Below are 18,940 nucleotides of genomic sequence, written 5' to 3'. Positions count from 1 at the left end.
GACACAATATTTCACAAACATAAAACCTACATGTATATATCATGGAGAGTCTTAATTACCTTAATGGCTTTTCAGAAGCTGTCTCATTTAAATGAGGATATATATCATTCCTTGACACTGCAGACCCAGAACTACAAAACAAAACACAACAAACCATTCACTCCACATCAAAGTACATCTGTGTATAATTAGTCAATTAGTCCATTGTACTTTCAATGTATTGATTCACAGCAACCCCCCCCCCCCCCCTCAAAAAAAGAATGAAAGAGAACAGAGATAACATCTTTCAAGACACAATGAGCTCACTGGCTATACTTATATTTCATTACTGAAAACAACAACAGACAAGGCCATTCAATCTATGTGCACTCTGTATGTAATATATAATAAATGTGCTATCATTAATACATCAAGTGATATGATAAAATGGCAGTGAACATATCTTGTATGTGTATAGTTTAAACAGACATCATCTTCCTTGAAACCCTAAAATGCTTGTATTTATCAAGACATATTATATTGTTGTATTTGTGTCATCTGTGTTTGTGGAAATTAAAGTGGTGTTTTATTGATTGTTTGTTAGGTTTTGATCTTTTTTTTCTTTAATAAAGATTCCAGTACTTTTTAGCTGCTATGCCTTCCTATAAGTTCCAATAGTAGTAAAGACATAATCAATACAAGATTTGATTTAAAAGGGGCATAGCTAGAGGTATTTGCCTGGCTTTACATGTGCATAGCATGACAACATGTTTTAAAAAAGGACTACAATGGAATCAACAGGGACAAGCATAGTAGTCAAGAATTCAAGGGAAAGAAAAAGGCTTAGCAGATTCAACACGAAAGACAAACAATGAACAGAAACAACAAGAAAGACTACACATATATCAAAATGTATTCATCAATTAATGTTAAGGCTTTTATGGCCAGTAGGCTCAAGTTTTTGCATGACAAAGACACAGATGACGACAATGGCATAATAGCTTTCACAGTTCCAAAACTGTGTTTTCTATTTTAAGTAAACTTAAGTGCAATGCCAACTTATCACTCATTGAGGAGGGTGATCATAAAATGAAAGACAAGTGCAAGAACTAGACGTTTGTCAGCAGAATACCAACAATATTGAGCCCGCCGATGTCAAAATTATGGAACAGTTCTGAAAAAGATTGCTATTTAACCTTAAATGCTACTGATGGAAATTAATGGCTATACATGATAAACAAGCAAAACATTTTTAACTATCTTATCAATGACCCTTGAATGTGACCTTGACCTTTGACCTACAGACATGGGTTTTGACTGCAGTTGTGTAAAGTTATTTTTAAATCCACAAATGCATGGCCAAGTAAGAGCCCATACAAGCAAAAATACCAGGGATTTTGACCAATACCCCTTGAGTGTGACTATACCTTTGACCTACAGACACAGGTCTAGCACGCAACATAGAGTCTTTGAGGATGAACATTTGTGCCAAGTTGTTTTGCAATTTCCCAATACCTATCTTGAAAAGCAAAATACCAAGGCTTTTGATCAATTACTCTGGGGTGTGATCTAACATTTACCTATGGCTATCCATTGCTTCCTTGTGTTTTGCATCTTTTGGTTCCTTTGTAGCATGGACATGGGCTTTTGACATCGGAACTGTGTTGCTTGCAGCAGCAGTACGGCCCCTTTTCTTGTTACTCATCCCATGCTGAGGATTCTCATCATCATCCTCATCACCTAATTATTCACAATGTAAATTATCAAAACAGGTGCAGAACAATTTTGTTGAATTAGTTTGGTACTAATTGAAAACTACGCAAATATTTAACAACACCCATGGAAGTTTACCAGACAAAGTTGGTGAGGGGAGTCTGACCTAAATTTTCATATTAAAATAATTATCAACAATAAAACCTCTATTTGGTTAAAGGCTTACACATAGATAATTGATCAAACTGTAGAAGACATGTTAAGAACTGAAAATCCCATTGTACTCACAACTTATTCTTGCTCTTCCAAAGTTCTATGTTAGTAATTACATCTGCAGTAAACCTTGATGGTGCAACTATCCAGTTAGTGAAGATATAACTTTGTCACCATGCCACTTGTTTTACAACTATCATAATCATGGTATCTTACAAAAGGGATAAAAAGCAAAATGTGTTAACAATAGATAATGATGCTTTATCTCATTATTTTACTTTAAGAATTCCAAAGGCAGCAAGAGTTTACAAAATTTAATTAAGGGATCTAATCACTTGTTTTGGTGATCAAAAATCAAGTTATAGCTTTATTGTTAATAATTATTTATTTTATTTTGCAGAAAATGCCCTTTTTTGTCATGAAACATTAGTAGGCCAATATTCAAAATGGAATGATTTTAGGTTATAATTTACAATATTTCTTTTCAGATGAGTATCAACAGTGGTGTTCTTTCATAAAATTAAGTAAAAATAACATATGAAATAATGGTTTCCGAAATAAAAAAACAACAACTGTGACGCAGTCCCTTCCACAGTGCAAAAGTCCTTTGAAGCACCAAAACCAAAAATGTTTAAAACATTCAACTTTCATTCAGTTTTGAGGTTCAATATTTAGCAAGCATAATCTATATATCTGTTGCAACATATGTAGCAGTAAAAAGGAGTTGAGCAAATTTTACGAAAGATTTTATCAAATTTCCATTCAAAAAGCATTAAACATTGTTCCGCAATTGGCTTTATACAAAATGAATATGTATTTGTGTCAAAATTGTCAGTACTACCCAATCAAAATGTTTTGAGGCTTTGTAGAGATTGCAGCTTTTTTAAGAAAGATACTTGCACTTTTGTAACCAGGAAATGAATTTAATCCAATATTTTTCAATATATTATTAAATATCATTCTTTTTTGAAAAGATATCATCAAAAACCCAATTAAGTCGTCTTGGGCTTTTTGACACTATAATAAGGTGATTATTTCGCAGACTTTTCCGGAAAAATGTGAATGCTTTTACACCCAAAATCTGATTAAATCTTTATTCGTAAAATTATGTTCAACTCCTTACTACCCCAAAACATGTCACAACCAATGTATATATTACTCCCGAAAAAGATGGGTCCTCGTAACTTAATAAAGCAAGATTTTGAAATGTTATATCTTTTGACCTTACCCACCCACTTTTGCCCTGTGCAAGACCCGTAAGGAATCTTTTATACAATGAAGTGAAACATTTGTTAGTACTTAACAATATCTAATTCTTTCACTAGCTAACAAAGCTAGGAATTATGTCAATAATTTTTCCAGAACATTTTCATGGCAAAGATATTTCAGAAATCCAAAAAACAACAAAGTCTTATCTTTAACACAGATTTACTCCATTTCAAGAATACATTTCAGGAGAGTTTACATGATGCCATTTAGCAAAATTTAATACATACAAAACAAACAGAAATATTTAAGTATAAATATATTTAAAACACAACTAACATTTTCAGCCAATGAAACGGCTCTTAGGCCTGCTTAAACTACTTAATTTGTTCAATTGTTTCAACATTCAGCAGACTTCCAAGCTAGTTTAATTCAGAATCTATGTAAGCGTTGCCTGGTACTTTTCCCTTCCATTATAGTTTCTACCTTTTCAATATAAAGTTGACTTGTCTTAAAAAATTGTGTTTTTTAACATTAATTCAGCAGATATTTATTTAATTGTGTGCTCAAGCCTTTGAAATAAAAATATATGTATTAATGATATGAAAAAGTTTTTGTTTCGTTCAAATAATACAAATTAATGATAACATTCATTTTTAATTAATAGCAACTATGAATTTAATTGTTATTTCAAATAATTGATAATGAATTGTCAAACTTTCTAATACAAAATGGCGCTACATTTCCTATCACTGCAGTTAAGTTGGGAATTGCATAAACACTTTTTTTCATTCAAAATCTATAACTAAAACTCTGCAACACTTAAGCCTAGTAACTAACTAAGGACTAAAAGGTGATTGCATTAGCTGAAATTGTAGGTTAAAATCTAGGTTATATTCGAAATCATAGCTCAATAATCTGTACTATATTGCGCGCCTCCATCATACCTTGGCTTAAATCCTGTTTCTGGCTAAATATTGTTTTATATTATAATATAACTTTACAATACATCTATTAAATCAATTTCATGTCTTAACTTATTACCTTAATGTTTTCCAACATTATCATTCAAACTTGTATATTTAATTGCATCAAAACAGCCACTAATTGAACTTTTACACCAAATTAGTTTTTATTTAATTTCTATGATTTCATCATTTTGTAAATTTAAAAAGTATATTGTGTTATCAAAATTGAAAAAAAAGTCCTTATCAACTAAGAAGTCACTTTTTTTTAGATTTTAACAAGTGAAAATATGACCGATGCCATCAACTACTTCTAATTTGTGATTATTTTACTTTAAAAATATAATTCAATTTTTAAATAAATAACATTTAATATTATTAAACTAACAATAAATAAAGCAATACAAAAACATATTTAAAAAGTACTGGAACATTAAATTAAAAAGAAAATTACTAACATAATTATGGCACTTTCATAAAACTAATGGCACAACACTATGTATAGTCATCGCAACAAGAACAATATAAATACAAGAGCTGTCACACAGACAGGCACTCAACTGTAAAATTAGATCAAATGCAAAACCTTAACCAGAACTTGTAAGTCAAATAATAAAGGGACCAAATTAATAACATATGCAAGATAATAAGTATCTTCCATGGTCTAGAGTGAAAGATAGGTTCATCCTAAGCCAGCGTATGATGATTCGGGGAAACGAGGAGAACCGAGTTTCCGTAGAACACCCTGCGCGAGGGTTGTGATGAACCTATCTTTCACGAGCAGCTGGTAGATGCTTTTTCTCCCACCTTAGTTAAACAAAATAAAGTATAAATGTATTATTTTGCTAAAACTCTTTTAGCGTAGTGAAAATAATTTGCGTATAGATGTGATAATTCGTTGTTGTCATGGATAAACGCGCAGTGATTCAGATTATGTAAATAGTCAATCGTTCTTTAAATAGTTCTGAGGAGAGTGCAGCATTAATTCTTGAATACAGCATGAAAACCTTTTTTTGGTGACATTTGAAGCGAGAAATCATTAATTTGGATTTTAAATATTGGCACAAGACAGGTTTTCCATGATGCTACTGACGACGGTCTTCAACAAGGGAGGCTATTATGTTATGACAATTAAAAAGGAGTTCAATATGCGTACTTGTTTTATCTTTGCACGTGGGCAAGCTAAGGATTTCCAGCATGGCCAAATTTATGGATCTACTTATCTGAGGTGGTAGAAAGAGCAATCTTACTTGACCAATAAAGAAGTTGAATGGTTGCCACTTGCCAATGAACAAAGTTCAATGCATTACAATACATGATGTATAAAAATATGCTGAGATATTGAGTTAAATGTGGCTACATGCAAAACCTTTAACACAATTTCTAAGTCGAATAATAAGGGGCCATCATTTGCAAAATACAGTTGTCTAACTTGGTTATTCAAGTAGGTAAAATTGTTAAGTACTTTTATATAAAGTCTCAATACAATACATCAAGTAGTTACTGAGATATTAACCTATGAGTGCTAACATGCAAAACCTTAACCAGAATTTCAATGTTGAATAATAAAGGGCAATCATATGCATTATATGCATGCAGAGTTATCTCACTCTGTTAATTAAGTAGGTTGGATAGTTGGGAGCTTGTGTATTAAGTTTTGATGCAATACATGATGTATTTGCTGAATTATTGACTTTAATGTGGTCACATGTAAAACCTTAAACCGAATAGTAGTAAAAGGTTATTATTTGCAAAAAAAGAGTTATCTAGTTTGGTTAGTAGTTCAGTAACAGAATTTGAAAGTCAAATAATAAGGGGCCATAATTTGTAATTGTTTGCAAAATAAAGATATATGATTTGGTTATTGAAGTATTTTGGCTGGTTGAGTACCATTGAATAAAGTCTTAATGTAATACAACAAGTATACTAAGATATTAACCTATGTGTGCAAAACCTTTACTAGAATTTCTAAGTCAAATAATAAAGACCCATAATTTGCATCATATTCAAATAGTGTTATCTAACTTGTTGAACAAGCAGAGAAAAAAATCAGAAACCATTTCTGACAATTATGCAAGAGCGAACATTTATATAAGCACTGGGGATACTAGGATATATCATTGACACACACACCAACAAAGTATTACATCCTTATCAATTGCCTTCATGATCATGTTAAAAACACTGCAAAATATATGTTTCTCATCAAACATAACCATGTTAAAATATCACAGAACACAAAAACAATACATTCAAACAATCACTTACTGTCACAACAGAAACATGCTGCTGTGCATAGTCCACAACACCATGAACAGCATGGTGCACAACATCGGCATCCTTTCAAATACAATAATGCATAGTTGGTGCATTGTATTCAATATAAGCATGCAGATCAACACAAGGATAGTGTATAGAAAAGGATATTTGGGTACACTTAAATCAAGGTAAATATACAGAATGCAGGTTCAACAAACAAAAGACATAACCTCATTCCATAAAAGCACAATGAGAAAAAACAAGGGCTTAGTCAGGTGACCTTTTATGTAACATGTTATAACTCAACAGACATTTTTTAAATAATTTTCAAGTTAAAAACATTAGTCTTAGTATAGTCAAATTGAAATTTGATTATAAAACCACTTGCATAATAAATGTCTGCATCTATGTCCTTGCTAATTTAGCTCTTTGTCAAACTTTTAATGACATTTTACAATTAATTAAAATGAGCATAAAAAGTATAAATAAAGCAGGTTGACAGCTTTAAACACCACAAAATCATTAGATAAAGCATTGATCTTGGTGCACATAAAACACATTTAAAACAAACTGTTTTTTATAAGAGCGCCCAAGAGGAGGCAACAGTTTAATATTTGCTGAATTATTGACTTAATTGTGGTCACATGTAAAACCTTAAACTGAATAATAGCAAAAGGCCATTATTTGCCAAAAAATTAGTTATCTAGATTGGTTATTCAAATAGGTTTGTAGTTGGGTAACAGAATTTCAAAGTCAAATAATAAAGGGCCATAATTTGTAATTGTTTACAAAAAAAAGATATATGATTTGGTTATTGAAGTGTTTTGGCTGGTTGAGTAGCATTGGATAAAGTCTTCAAGTAGTTGCTGAGATATTAACCTATGTGTGCTTACATGCAAAACCTTTACTAGAATTTCTAAGTCAAATAATAAAGACCCATAATTTGCATCATATTCAAATAGTGTTATCTAACTTGTTGAACAAGGAGAGAAAAAAATCAGAAACCATTTCTGACAATTATGCAAGAGCGAACATTTATATAAGCACTGGGGATACTAGGATATATCATTGACACACACACCAACAAAGTATTACATCCTTATCAATTGCCTTCATGATCATGTTAAAAACACTGCAAAATATATGTTTCTCATCAAACATAACCATGTTAAAATATCACAGAACACAAAAACAATACATTCAAACAATCACTTACTGTCACAACAGAAACATGCTGCTGTGCATAGTCCACAACACCATGAACAGCATGGTGCACAACATCGGCATCCTTTCAAATACAATAATGCATAGTTGGTGCATTGTATTCAATATAAGCATGCAGATCAACACAAGGATAGTGTATAGAAAAGGATATTTGGGTACACTTAAATCAAGGTAAATATACAGAATGCAGGTTCAACAAACAAAAGACATAACCTCATTCCATAAAAGCACAATGAGAAAAATCAAGTGAGTAGCCAGGTGACCTTTTATGTAACATGTTATAACACAACAGACTGTTTTTATATATTTTTTAAGTTAAAAACATTAGTCTAAGTAGAGTCAAATTGAGCTTTGATTATAAAACCATTTACATAATAAATGTCTGCATCTATGTCCTTGCTAATTTAGCTCTTTGTCAAACTTTTAAATGACATTTTACAATTAATTAAAATGAGCATAAAAAGTATAAATAAAGCAGGTTGACAGCTTTCAAACACCACAAAATCATTAGATAAAGCATTGATCTTGGTGCACATAAAACACATTTAATACAACTAGTGTTTCTATACCGATGGCATGATGTTAGGTTTTAAAAGGTTTGATAAATCACTCTTGCTCCGAGGTGTACAATGAAAGCAAATATCACTTTTATTTTTATAGTACATTATATTTCTCAAATAAAACCAACACTGTGTTTTATAAGAGCAGGACAAGAAGAGGAGGAGACCACAGATATCAGTTTACCCTTCCACAGAAAATTACTAAATATGTCCGAGTGAGAGATAAAAACCTAAGATATGTGGATGGAAATGTGAATAAGCTTTCTAAAAAAATCATAGAACACCTGCATTTTCTGTTTTCTAGATCATTACTAATACTACCAATAATGCATGTAAAACAAAACTCTGACTTTCATCAAAAATTCATGAGCTAAAACATTTTATATAATTGGGGAGATTTAACGGGTGGCTTTTTCTTGTTGAGTTTAGTATTCACAACATTTGCCCACCAAACACATACATATAGTTAAATACTTAAGCAGACATACATGCAGTATGTAAAGTAAACTCAAAATGAATTTTAAAGTTGACGAAGGGTACATGTTACTGAACTTGGTTATCTTTTCTGCCAAACTTGACTTAAATAATTCGAAAACATTTAAACCAAAACAATATTTTGAATTTTGAAAGTTCAATTGTGTGTTTGTGAATCCATTTAATTGACATATTTTTCTGTAATAAGTACACTCAACACCTATGTGTTCTCCTCTGATGTCATACCTGAAGGCACAATAATAATAGGTGTAAGAGTTTCATCAAAACCAATAAGTGATACATTTTCATATCTTATCAAATTTAGCTGTAAAATGTTTAAAGTTCCTAATGTTTGAAACATAAGGTTATTCTGACTAAAGAATCATTAGAATAATAATAAAGCTAAGTGCTTGTGACAGAATTATGTAAAACAGGCTGTATCTTCTTTAGAAAATATTTTGTTGTTACAAGAAATTGGAATTACTTCTCAGAGATTAGCTGCATTTTTAATGTATACCGTCTTCCATTTTTGAGGCCCCTTTAGATGTTTGGTCCAGATTCCTTTCATTAGTACCTGGACAAATGTAATAATTTGTTGATTTTAAAATATGTTTCAACTCCCAAGAAATTCAGTTGGGGCCTCACAACTTGTGCTTTAATCTGTGCATATTACAGCAAAAACTATGCATACACTATTTTAACTAGATATAGAAAAATCAAAGAGCTTAAAGCCTTGAATGGGATTCGGCCTGCAACGTTTTGTAAGTATAGTCATGTAAAACATAATTAACATAATCATAAACACCTATCTATTCCCTGTATGTAATGATGTATCTTAATATTGCTCTCAACCTATGTCACTCATCATGGACAAAATGAACAGATTTATATCATTGGTTTATAAATATGCATTATGCATTATGCTACATGCTCAAGACTTTGGACTATATTACTGAGACAAACTGTGAGAAATATTCACACATTTTCGGTTTCATTCGGCATTACATGACTAAGAAACATAGCCTGTCAACGCTTTACGCAATGCAATTTGAATGGTAAAAGTGTATAATGTGCATTTAGTAATGGTTAAAGGTTGTTAGTATGTACATACACAAAAGAATGGTTTTACGCGACACACATTTTACAAACACAAGTACTAACTAACAATCTAAATAAAAATGTCAAGTAAGAGCCGATTTAAGTAATTTAAAACATAGATAATATACTTGTGAATGAACTACAATCACCCAAAAAACTGATTTAAGGAAAAAACAAAGTATTATCATTTCATTTTAAACATAATGGTTTGATATATTACACATAATAAGCATTTAATTGCACCATAATACAATCCATATTTTTTCCGGGTTTTAACGAGTTCTCAGAGTTTATTTCCGGGGAATAAACCTGTTCGAATGTGATGACCCAGATTATATTCTTAACTAAAATATACATGTAGATAATATTGGTCCTTGGCAGCAGCAAATTCTAAACACAGGTATATAATACATGTATTTATTAGATTCAGTACGTGTTCATTGAACTATTTGCGGATTCTGCTTTTTATATGCATTCTGTTCCTCACTGATATTAAAATGATTGCTTTTGTATAATTTCCATTGCGTTATATCATGCAAAACGCATCTTATTCTAACTATATAAACCACAAAACATTGATTAATAATCAATAACAGCGCTACTTTTAGCAAGCTTAGTAAATTAACATGCAGAAAGCAGTCCGTTTATTTATTTAAAACTGCTTTTACAGCAGGTTGCTTACCAGGTATTTTTGATGTATAATTATGTTAATGTAAACTAGAGCTGTCACAGGAGTGACGAATATCCCCAAATGCCACCTGGACACAGGAATGGCAAACCATTCCTTTGAAAAGAGGCCATAACTCCAAGGTTACTGCACACTGCATCTTCTTTTATCATGCATGTATTGTTTTATTTAAATCTGTTGAGTAATTTAGAAGTAACAAAAAAAGAAAAACTAGCCTTTCATGAGTTATCGTCCGGAAACCGTTTTTCTATTTTTAGTAACAGTGACCTTGACCTTGGCCCCACCAGCCCCAATATCGAACTTGACCTGTATCTTCTGATGTTACACCTGTGTACCAAAAATTGTTCAAATCTGTCTAGCCTTTCATGAGTTATCGTCCGGAAACCGTTTTTCTATTTTTAGTAACAGTGACCTTGAACTTGGCCCCACCAGCCCAATATCGAACTTGACCTGTATCTTCTGATGTTACACCTGTGTACCAAAAATTGTTCAAATCTGTCTAGCCTTTCATGAGTTATCGTCCGGAAACCGTTTTTCTATTTTTAGTAACAGTGACCTTGACTTTGGCCCACCAGCCCCAATATCGAACTTGACCTATATCTTCTGATGTTACACCTGTGTACCAAACTGTATCTTCTAATGTTATACCTGTGTACCAAAAATTGTTCAAATCTGTCTAGCCTTTCATGAGTTATCGTCCGGAAACCGTTTTTCTATTTTTAGTAACAGTGACCTTGACCTTGGCCCCACCAGCCCCAATATCGAACTTGACCTGTATCTTCTGATGTTACACCTGTTTACCAAAAATTGTTCAAATCTGTCTAGCCTTTCATGAGTTATCGTCCAGAAACCGTTTTTTTCTATTTTTAGTAACAGTGACCTTGACCTTGGCCCCACCAGCCCCAATATCGAACTTGACCTGTATCTTCTGATGTTACACCTGTGTACCAAAAATTGTTCAAATCTGTCAAGCCTTTCATGAGTTATCGTCCGGAAACCGTTTTTTCTATTTTTAGTAACAATGACCTTGACCTTGGCCCCACCAGCCCCAATATCGAAATTGACCTGTATCTTCTGATGTTACACCTGTGTACCAAAAATTGTTCAAATCTGTCTAGCCTTTCATGAGTTATCGTCCGGAAACCGTTTTTTCTATTTTTAGTAACAGTGACCTTGACCTTGGCCCCACCAGCTCCAATATCGAACTTGACCTGTATCTTCTGATGTTACACCTGTGTACCAAAAATTGTTCAAATCTGTCAAGCCTTTCATGAGTTATCGTCCGGAAACCGTTTTTCTATTTTTAGTAACAGTGACTTTGACTTTGGCCCACCAGCCCCAATATCGAACTTGACCTATATCTTCTGATGTTACACCTGTGTACCAAACTGTATCTTCTAATGTTATACCTGTGTACCAAAAATTGTTCAAATCTGTCTAGCCTTTCATGAGTTATCGTCCGGAAACCGTTTTTCTATTTTTAGTAACAGTGACCTTGACCTTGGCCCCACCAGCCCCAATATCGAACTTGACCTGTATCTTCTGATGTTACACCTGTTTACCAAAAATTGTTCAAATCTGTCTAGCCTTTCATGAGTTATCGTCCAGAAACCGTTTTTTCTATTTTTAGTAACAGTGACCTTGACCTTGGCCCCACCAGCTCCAATATCGAACTTGACCTGTATCTTCTGATGTTACACCTGTGTACCAAAAATTGTTCAAATCTGTCAAGCCTTTCATGAGTTATCGTTCGGAAACCGTTTTTTCTATTTTTAGTAACAGTGACCTTGACCTTGGCCCCACTAGCCCCAATATCGAACTTGACCTGTATCTTCTGATGTTACACCTGTGTACCAAAACTTTTTCAAATCTGTCTAGCCTTTCATGAGTTATCGTCCGGAAACCATGAAAACCGACAGACCAACCGACCGACAAGCTCACTCCTATATACCCCCTCAAACTTCGTTTGTGGGGGTATAATTACATTACATTATACCCTAGTGCGCTTTAATTCATCAAAAGTTAAAAATGTTATGACGATCTGCCGATGCAATTTCCGAGATACAGTTATTAAAGTCTGCAGGCCTAGCGGCTAACTATGAGCCTAATCACTCATTTTGATGAGATTTGCCTTTAAATGCAATGATATGAATCACTCTGAAGTCCCATTCTGAGTAGAAACCAGTAATTGTGTCCATTGTAAGGGGCGTTGAAGCTGCTCTTGGTAGACAAGGAGCCCTGGAATTCTTGACATGTAAACAATTATACCACTAAGGCTTACCGTTTATAAAGGCAACTACTCCAATGACAATTACTATCACATCTCCTGGCTTGACTACATATCCAATTATGATGTAAACAGGCCAACAATTGCAAATGCAGTCACATTCTGAAAACACATATTAAATAGTGAATACATAAAATGAATAAAAAACTTTATTATATTACAGAAGCCAAAATCTGTGCATGTTTTTCTCTCAGGACATCTATTTCTATAATATATATACATTTTTCATTGACATTAAAAGTGAAGACTTTCCTGGAAAGCAGAGCAATAAATGTTATGCAAAACAAATCATATTCTTAAAAAGAAGAAAATGAAATTTTAAGCAATGTTATATTTGAAAAAGTTAACCATATATATAAATATTATATATATATATAGCATACCTTCTTCGCAACAGTCGTTTTTGCAAACTGTAAAGGAAGAAAACAGATAATATTTAAGTTTATATATTTTTTTCTAATTTTTATAACAGTTGGGCTTATAATGCAAAACTGCAATATGGTTGAGCCTTCACATATACTGTTGTTATATACAATGTATGTATGTATTAATATACAACATGGGCAACAGTGCTCAAATTCAATTTTAGTTAGAAATATGTGCACATATTCTTATATAAATATGGTACAATTATAGAAAATGTTTGAATAAGAAATAGAGTCATAAAAAATTGTAATATGATGGCCATAAATAACTTTAAAGACTAATTTTACAACACATTACAAAGATATCTCACATACCTAGGACGCAAAAGAGGATGGCAGCAATAATGCTGTACACCAGATTCAAAACTACCCAACCAATCATGCAAAGGTGGGCTTGCTCCCCCAAGTTATCATTTAGCCATTTTTTTCTTCTAGCGTCTGAAAATAAGCTCATTAAAGTCAACATCATATAAAAATATGTCTTAAAATGGCTATGTTGTAGGCTTAATCAATCAGGGTTTGTGATCAAAAGAAAATTCATTCTGATACATCCATGAATACTAAACCTTTTATTGAGGTCACAAGATTCAACTATTGTGAGTTCAAACAAGAGCTGTCACAGAGACAGCGCGCTCGACTATTCCGGCGCTTTTCGGTGTATGGATTGAAAAGTTTTGGCGAAACATGCATGGATCACTGTTAGATTAGATTTCAATGCAATACATGATGTGCTGAGATATTTACATAAATTGAATTGGAAAATATTTGAGGTGGTACGCACACTTTAACGTAAATTCTAAGTAGAAAGAGGGGCATAGTTTTCTCAAAATGCTTGATAGAGTTACCTCCTCCTGTGTACAGGTTGGGGGCATGATGGTGAACAAGTGTGCAAAGTTTCAAAGCCATATGTCAATGGACTTTGAAAATATTTGAGTTGGTACGCAAACTTTAACGTAAATTCAAAGTTTAAAAAGGGGCATAATTTTGTCAAAATGCTTGATAGAGTTACCTCCTCCGGTGAACAGGCTGGGGGCATGATGGGGAACAAGTGTGCTAAGTTTCAAAGCCAGATGTCAATTGACTTTGAAAATATTTGAGGTGGTACCAAACTTTAACGTAAATTCTAAGTCGAAAAAGGGGCATAATTTTGTCAAAATGCTTGATAGAGTTACTTCTCCTGTGTATTGGTTGGGGGGGCATGATGGTGAACAAGTGTGCAAAGTTTCAAAGCCATATGTCAATTGACTTTGAAAATATTTGAGGTGGTACGCAAACTTTAACGTAAATTCAAAGTTTAAAAAGAGGCATAATTTTGTCAAAATGCTTGATAGAGTTACCTCCTCCTGTGTACAGGTTGGGGGCATGATGGTTAACAAGTGTTCAAAGTTTCAAAGCCATATGTCAATGGACCCTGATGCTCGGGTGACTAGGATAGCTCTCCTTATTCTTCAAATAGTCAAGCTAAAAATAATTCTATAATCTCATATCTCAGAGACATAGTCTATTTAGTTCAATACCATTAAGTGCATGCCAAAAGTGATCTTGATCAACCCTATGGTATGGTAAAAGCAGGCCCTATGTTTTCATTTAAACATTTAGGAAATCTAACTATTTAGCCTCGTTTTCAATCATCTTGGCACACTTGTATCTCAACCTTGGCTTAATGGTCCAAAAACTGGCCCATATTTCAAATTGAGACTGGTGAAAATTTGGCATTTTTTATAAATTAAGAACAATTATTCCTGGTCTACTGATCAGATTAGGAGATGAATACTTATAAATCAAGGACAACTCTTGATCTACTGGTAATAATTTTGGCCCTGACTTGACCATCAGGTCTTGCATGTGGCTATATACATAACAAGTGTCAAAGTTCCAATAAGATTGGTTACAAAATGTAGATGCTGGAGAGGTAACAAAATAATTATGGACAACAGACCAATGGCAAAAGGCAATCCCATTTAAAGCTCACTTAATATGATTACTTTGTGTTCATCAGGTGTGCGATAGGTGAGCGAAAATCAGCCACGCACCCTTTCCTAAATTTGCCACCAACTTCCACCAAATGCCATGGATTTGGGTGGAATTTGGTGGAAAATGGGTGGCACTTGGTGGAAAATGGGTGGCACTTGGTGGATTATCAAGAATTCCACCAACTGCCATGAAATTTTCACCCAACTGGAGGTGGCATTTGGTGTAAAATTGAACTCAGTTTTTTTTCATGTGGCACTTGGTGAAAAAACATGGACTTAGTTAATTATTCATATGGCAGTTGGTGAAAAACTGAACTAAGTTAATTTTTTGGGTGGCCTTTGGACTTAGAAAATCTCAAGAGTTCTGTAAGATGGAACTCAGCAGAATTCACCATTAATTAGCATCATGGAATAAGAATAGCATTCAGTTGCTGTTGATGCTGCTATTTAGCATCATTACATAATTATATGCTACTATTTAAAACTAACTGGTAATACTACTTTTGGGGATTTCTCCCACTACTACTATAACTAAAGTCCCACTACTCTTCACCATGTTGCTGGTTCTATTGATGATGATTATGATGTTGGTGGTTCTATTGATGATGATTATGATGTTGGTGGTTCTATTGATGATGATTATGATAATGGTGGTGGTGATGGTGATCATGATGATTGTGGTGGTGGTGGTGGTGGTGATCATGATGATTGTGGTGGTGGTGGTGATTATGATGGTGGTGGTGGTGGTGATTGTGGTGGTGGTGGTGGTTGATTGTGGTGTTGGTGATCATGATGATTGTGGTGGTGGTGACAACAATAACATAAACAACATGTTGATGATGATGGTGATGATGATGATGACAACAACAGCAATGTGATGATGATTATCATGATCATGATCATGATGAGTCAAACTCAGTTTTCTGTGTACATGTGCTCTGTTGTTATTTCCCCAAAGGTACAGGGACCCCATTAATGTTTGATTTAAACTTGGGTTGACCTCTCTGCTGGAAAATATCTTGAATCTTCTGACAGTTACTAGCATTTGTGGAATTTTGAATAGTGAGATAATTTTTGTGCAGTTTTGTTTAATTAAATGGATTGATTAAAAGGTAACTTTTTTTATCATATAATAACAAACACAATTTTAATAAGATCAGGACTTATCATATATTTTTTTATTATTTTACACACATAATAGGCTCTTTGTCTTTGTTTAAAGTTTGACTAAGAGATTTATAAGCTTTATGCATGGATGTTTCACTTTTTTCCAACAGAATTGACAAAAACTCATTGTAGGAATTTAAAAAGTATCATTCAATTTGTACAATGAAGTTGAAGATGTATAAAGAAATGTTATAATACACCTTTTTTTTCAGACAAAACCCCCCATAAAAATGACAATGTACCTGGACAAGATTCTAAGACCTTTTTGGTAAATATTTGAATATTAAAATTACTTTAAATGATGTATATGATCTAAAGTGTGTTGTGTGTATATGTTTAAGAAAAAACAGTCGAGGTATTGACAAAGCCTTGGACTGTTATTGATGTTGTTGGTTGCATGATTTTGAAAAAATAAAGATATTCAAGTGAATATGGTGTATACATGTTTCCAAAGACATTTGTAGAACAAATTGTTGAACAAATTACATTCGTCTGTGAGGTAAACCCTGTTTTGTTGAACAGATTTACTTAAATGTTCCCTTTTTCAGAAAGAAATATGAATAGAGAACTTATATAGCAGAAGAAGTACAGCCAAACTTGCAGAAAACAACAACCGGATGTGCATGCATCACTAAAGAAAAGAAACAGGTTATTGACATTTCAATATTCAAAATACCAAAACCGGTAGTTAAATTACCTTTTTACCTTGTCTATATTAGGGAAAAAAATCAGTATTGTCATAGCTAATAAAACAGAGGAGTGCTCTTGTAAAACATATTTGCAATGATTCAATGTATGAGGCTGGATTCTAATATTTTGTTACCATATATCATTTTATTGTTATACTTGGTTTTTATCTGGCTAGGCCCAAAGCTGAAGAAACATATTTAGAGTAGTAATTTTACAAATAAATTTTGAATAATGATAGCTAAAATTAAACCTCCAAATTAAATTCTACTAAAACTATTTTCAGGATTTCTCCAAATGTAGAAATGCAGACAGCTCTTCACCATCAACTGTGATCCTTTGTAATTGTGTGTACACATGAAACTAAATGACTGTAAAGAATTACTGTTTTTTTGTTTTTGTTCTTAGGTTGTTGTATGCATACTTAATAATCCCATGATTTTATTTCCACCAAGTGCCACGTAATTTACACCAAGTGCCACGTTGGCGTGTCATTTGGTGAAAAAAAGATCAAAGAAACTGAACGTGGCATTTGATGGAAAATTGGTGGTAAACGTTCCAATACTCCACCAACTGCCACCTTGGGGTGGCATTTGGTGAAAAATTTGCCACCAACTGCCACATGGCATTTGGTGGAAAACGTTCCAATACTCCACCAAGTGCCACGTTGGGGTGGCATTTGGTGAAAAATATTGCCACATGGCATTTGGTGAAAAATTTGCCACCAACTGCCACATGGCATTTGGTGGAAAACGTTCCAATACTCAACCAAGTGCCACATTGGGGTGGCATTTGGTGAAAAATATTGCCACATGGCATTTGGTGGAAAATGTTCCAATACTCCACCAACTGCCACGTTGGTGTGGCATTTGGTGGACAATGGTGTAAAATTAGATCAAAGTCCCATTTTCTTCTGTTTTTCATCAGTTTACACCAAGTGCCACCCGTTCCAATACTCCACCAACTGCCACCCATTTTCCACGTCCATTTCAAGGCAAATTAGGGAAGGGCTGAGTTCTAAAGGATAGATTTATTATTTGAAATTTAAAAACAAGTGACTAATAACATTTAGACCTTGTTTAAATAAGACTATAAAGAAGGAAATGCTGATAAATTGCTCTATTCCATCTGAGTCTAACAAGTTCACAGAGCGATTTCCGTAATTCTCGCATAAAATTGTCTAAATACATAAGTGTGAGATATTCATGCGCTCTCTCCGTTTGTGTATTTTGTGTCTTTTATTTTTTTTAAATTTTTTTGTTACATACAGCATCCTCTTTGCCTCTCGTTTTTTATTAAATTATGCCATTGCTGTCGTCTATGATTTGCCTGTTCTTAATTATCAATTTTTTTCACCGATATTGTCTATACACTTGATTTCAAGCATTTTTGTGACCCCATTTTAGTTAACTTGGTTTTAATCTGCATTTAATAAGCATTTTCATTATCGGTCAAGCCTCTAAAAGACCACAATAAGTATCATCTTTACAATTAACATTCACAAAGGTATTTGGTATATCAAACCTTATGATTCGGACAATCATTGTAAATCTTGAAAGATTATTTCTAAAAGATATTACAAATAAAGTAAAAGACAAGGAAAATTCTTTAATGTGCATGATTTGTTAACTGTGGCATTGATTAACAATACCGGTGGTTTGAATAATACTGAAAGTTCACATCAGTTTATTTTCAATACAAGTGTTTCATTCAGTCAGAGAAAAAAACATACATAAATAATTGATATTATCATGAACAAGCATTTTCAGTGAAAAGATATCCCCCGCCAACGATGGCTTGTTTGTGCTTGATGGCTTGTTTGTGCTTGAAGGTTAAAACAAATCTCAGAAAGAATAAGATAAGCACATTGGTTTTACTGAGAAACGGCTGCAAACAATGATTCTTTAATAAATCAAGGGCAATAACTCTAAGGAAAATTGATCAATCCAAAAGAAAAATAGACAGGCATCATCACAGTATGTTGGTTCTTATTTATTCCAAGTGTCATGAAATTCTACCAGC

At 33.3% G+C, this 18,940-nt stretch overlaps 1 protein-coding gene across 1 annotated transcript in view; it reads right to left on the bottom strand.

Annotated features, from left to right (window-relative positions):
- The window catches only part of LOC128234283 (uncharacterized), a 124,700-nt gene that overhangs the window by 4,362 nt on the left and 101,398 nt on the right, over nt 1-18,940 (bottom strand). Inside the window, exons 7-13 of the mRNA XM_052948443.1 lie at nt 13,407-13,529; nt 13,050-13,076; nt 12,661-12,768; nt 7,552-7,623; nt 6,345-6,416; nt 1,560-1,719; nt 60-131 (exon numbers count right to left, since the gene is read on the bottom strand). Of these exons, the coding sequence (XP_052804403.1) occupies nt 60-131; nt 1,560-1,719; nt 6,345-6,416; nt 7,552-7,623; nt 12,661-12,768; nt 13,050-13,076; nt 13,407-13,529 (634 nt within the window). The remainder of the gene's footprint in view (nt 1-59; nt 132-1,559; nt 1,720-6,344; nt 6,417-7,551; nt 7,624-12,660; nt 12,769-13,049; nt 13,077-13,406; nt 13,530-18,940) is intronic.

This window comes from Mya arenaria, chromosome 5 (genome assembly GCF_026914265.1).
Source record: "Mya arenaria isolate MELC-2E11 chromosome 5, ASM2691426v1".
In the NCBI taxonomy this organism is placed as follows: domain Eukaryota; kingdom Metazoa; phylum Mollusca; class Bivalvia; order Myida; family Myidae; genus Mya; species Mya arenaria.
The sequence above is the reverse complement of the archived record's forward strand: the minus strand, read 5'-3'. Positions and strand labels throughout refer to the sequence as shown.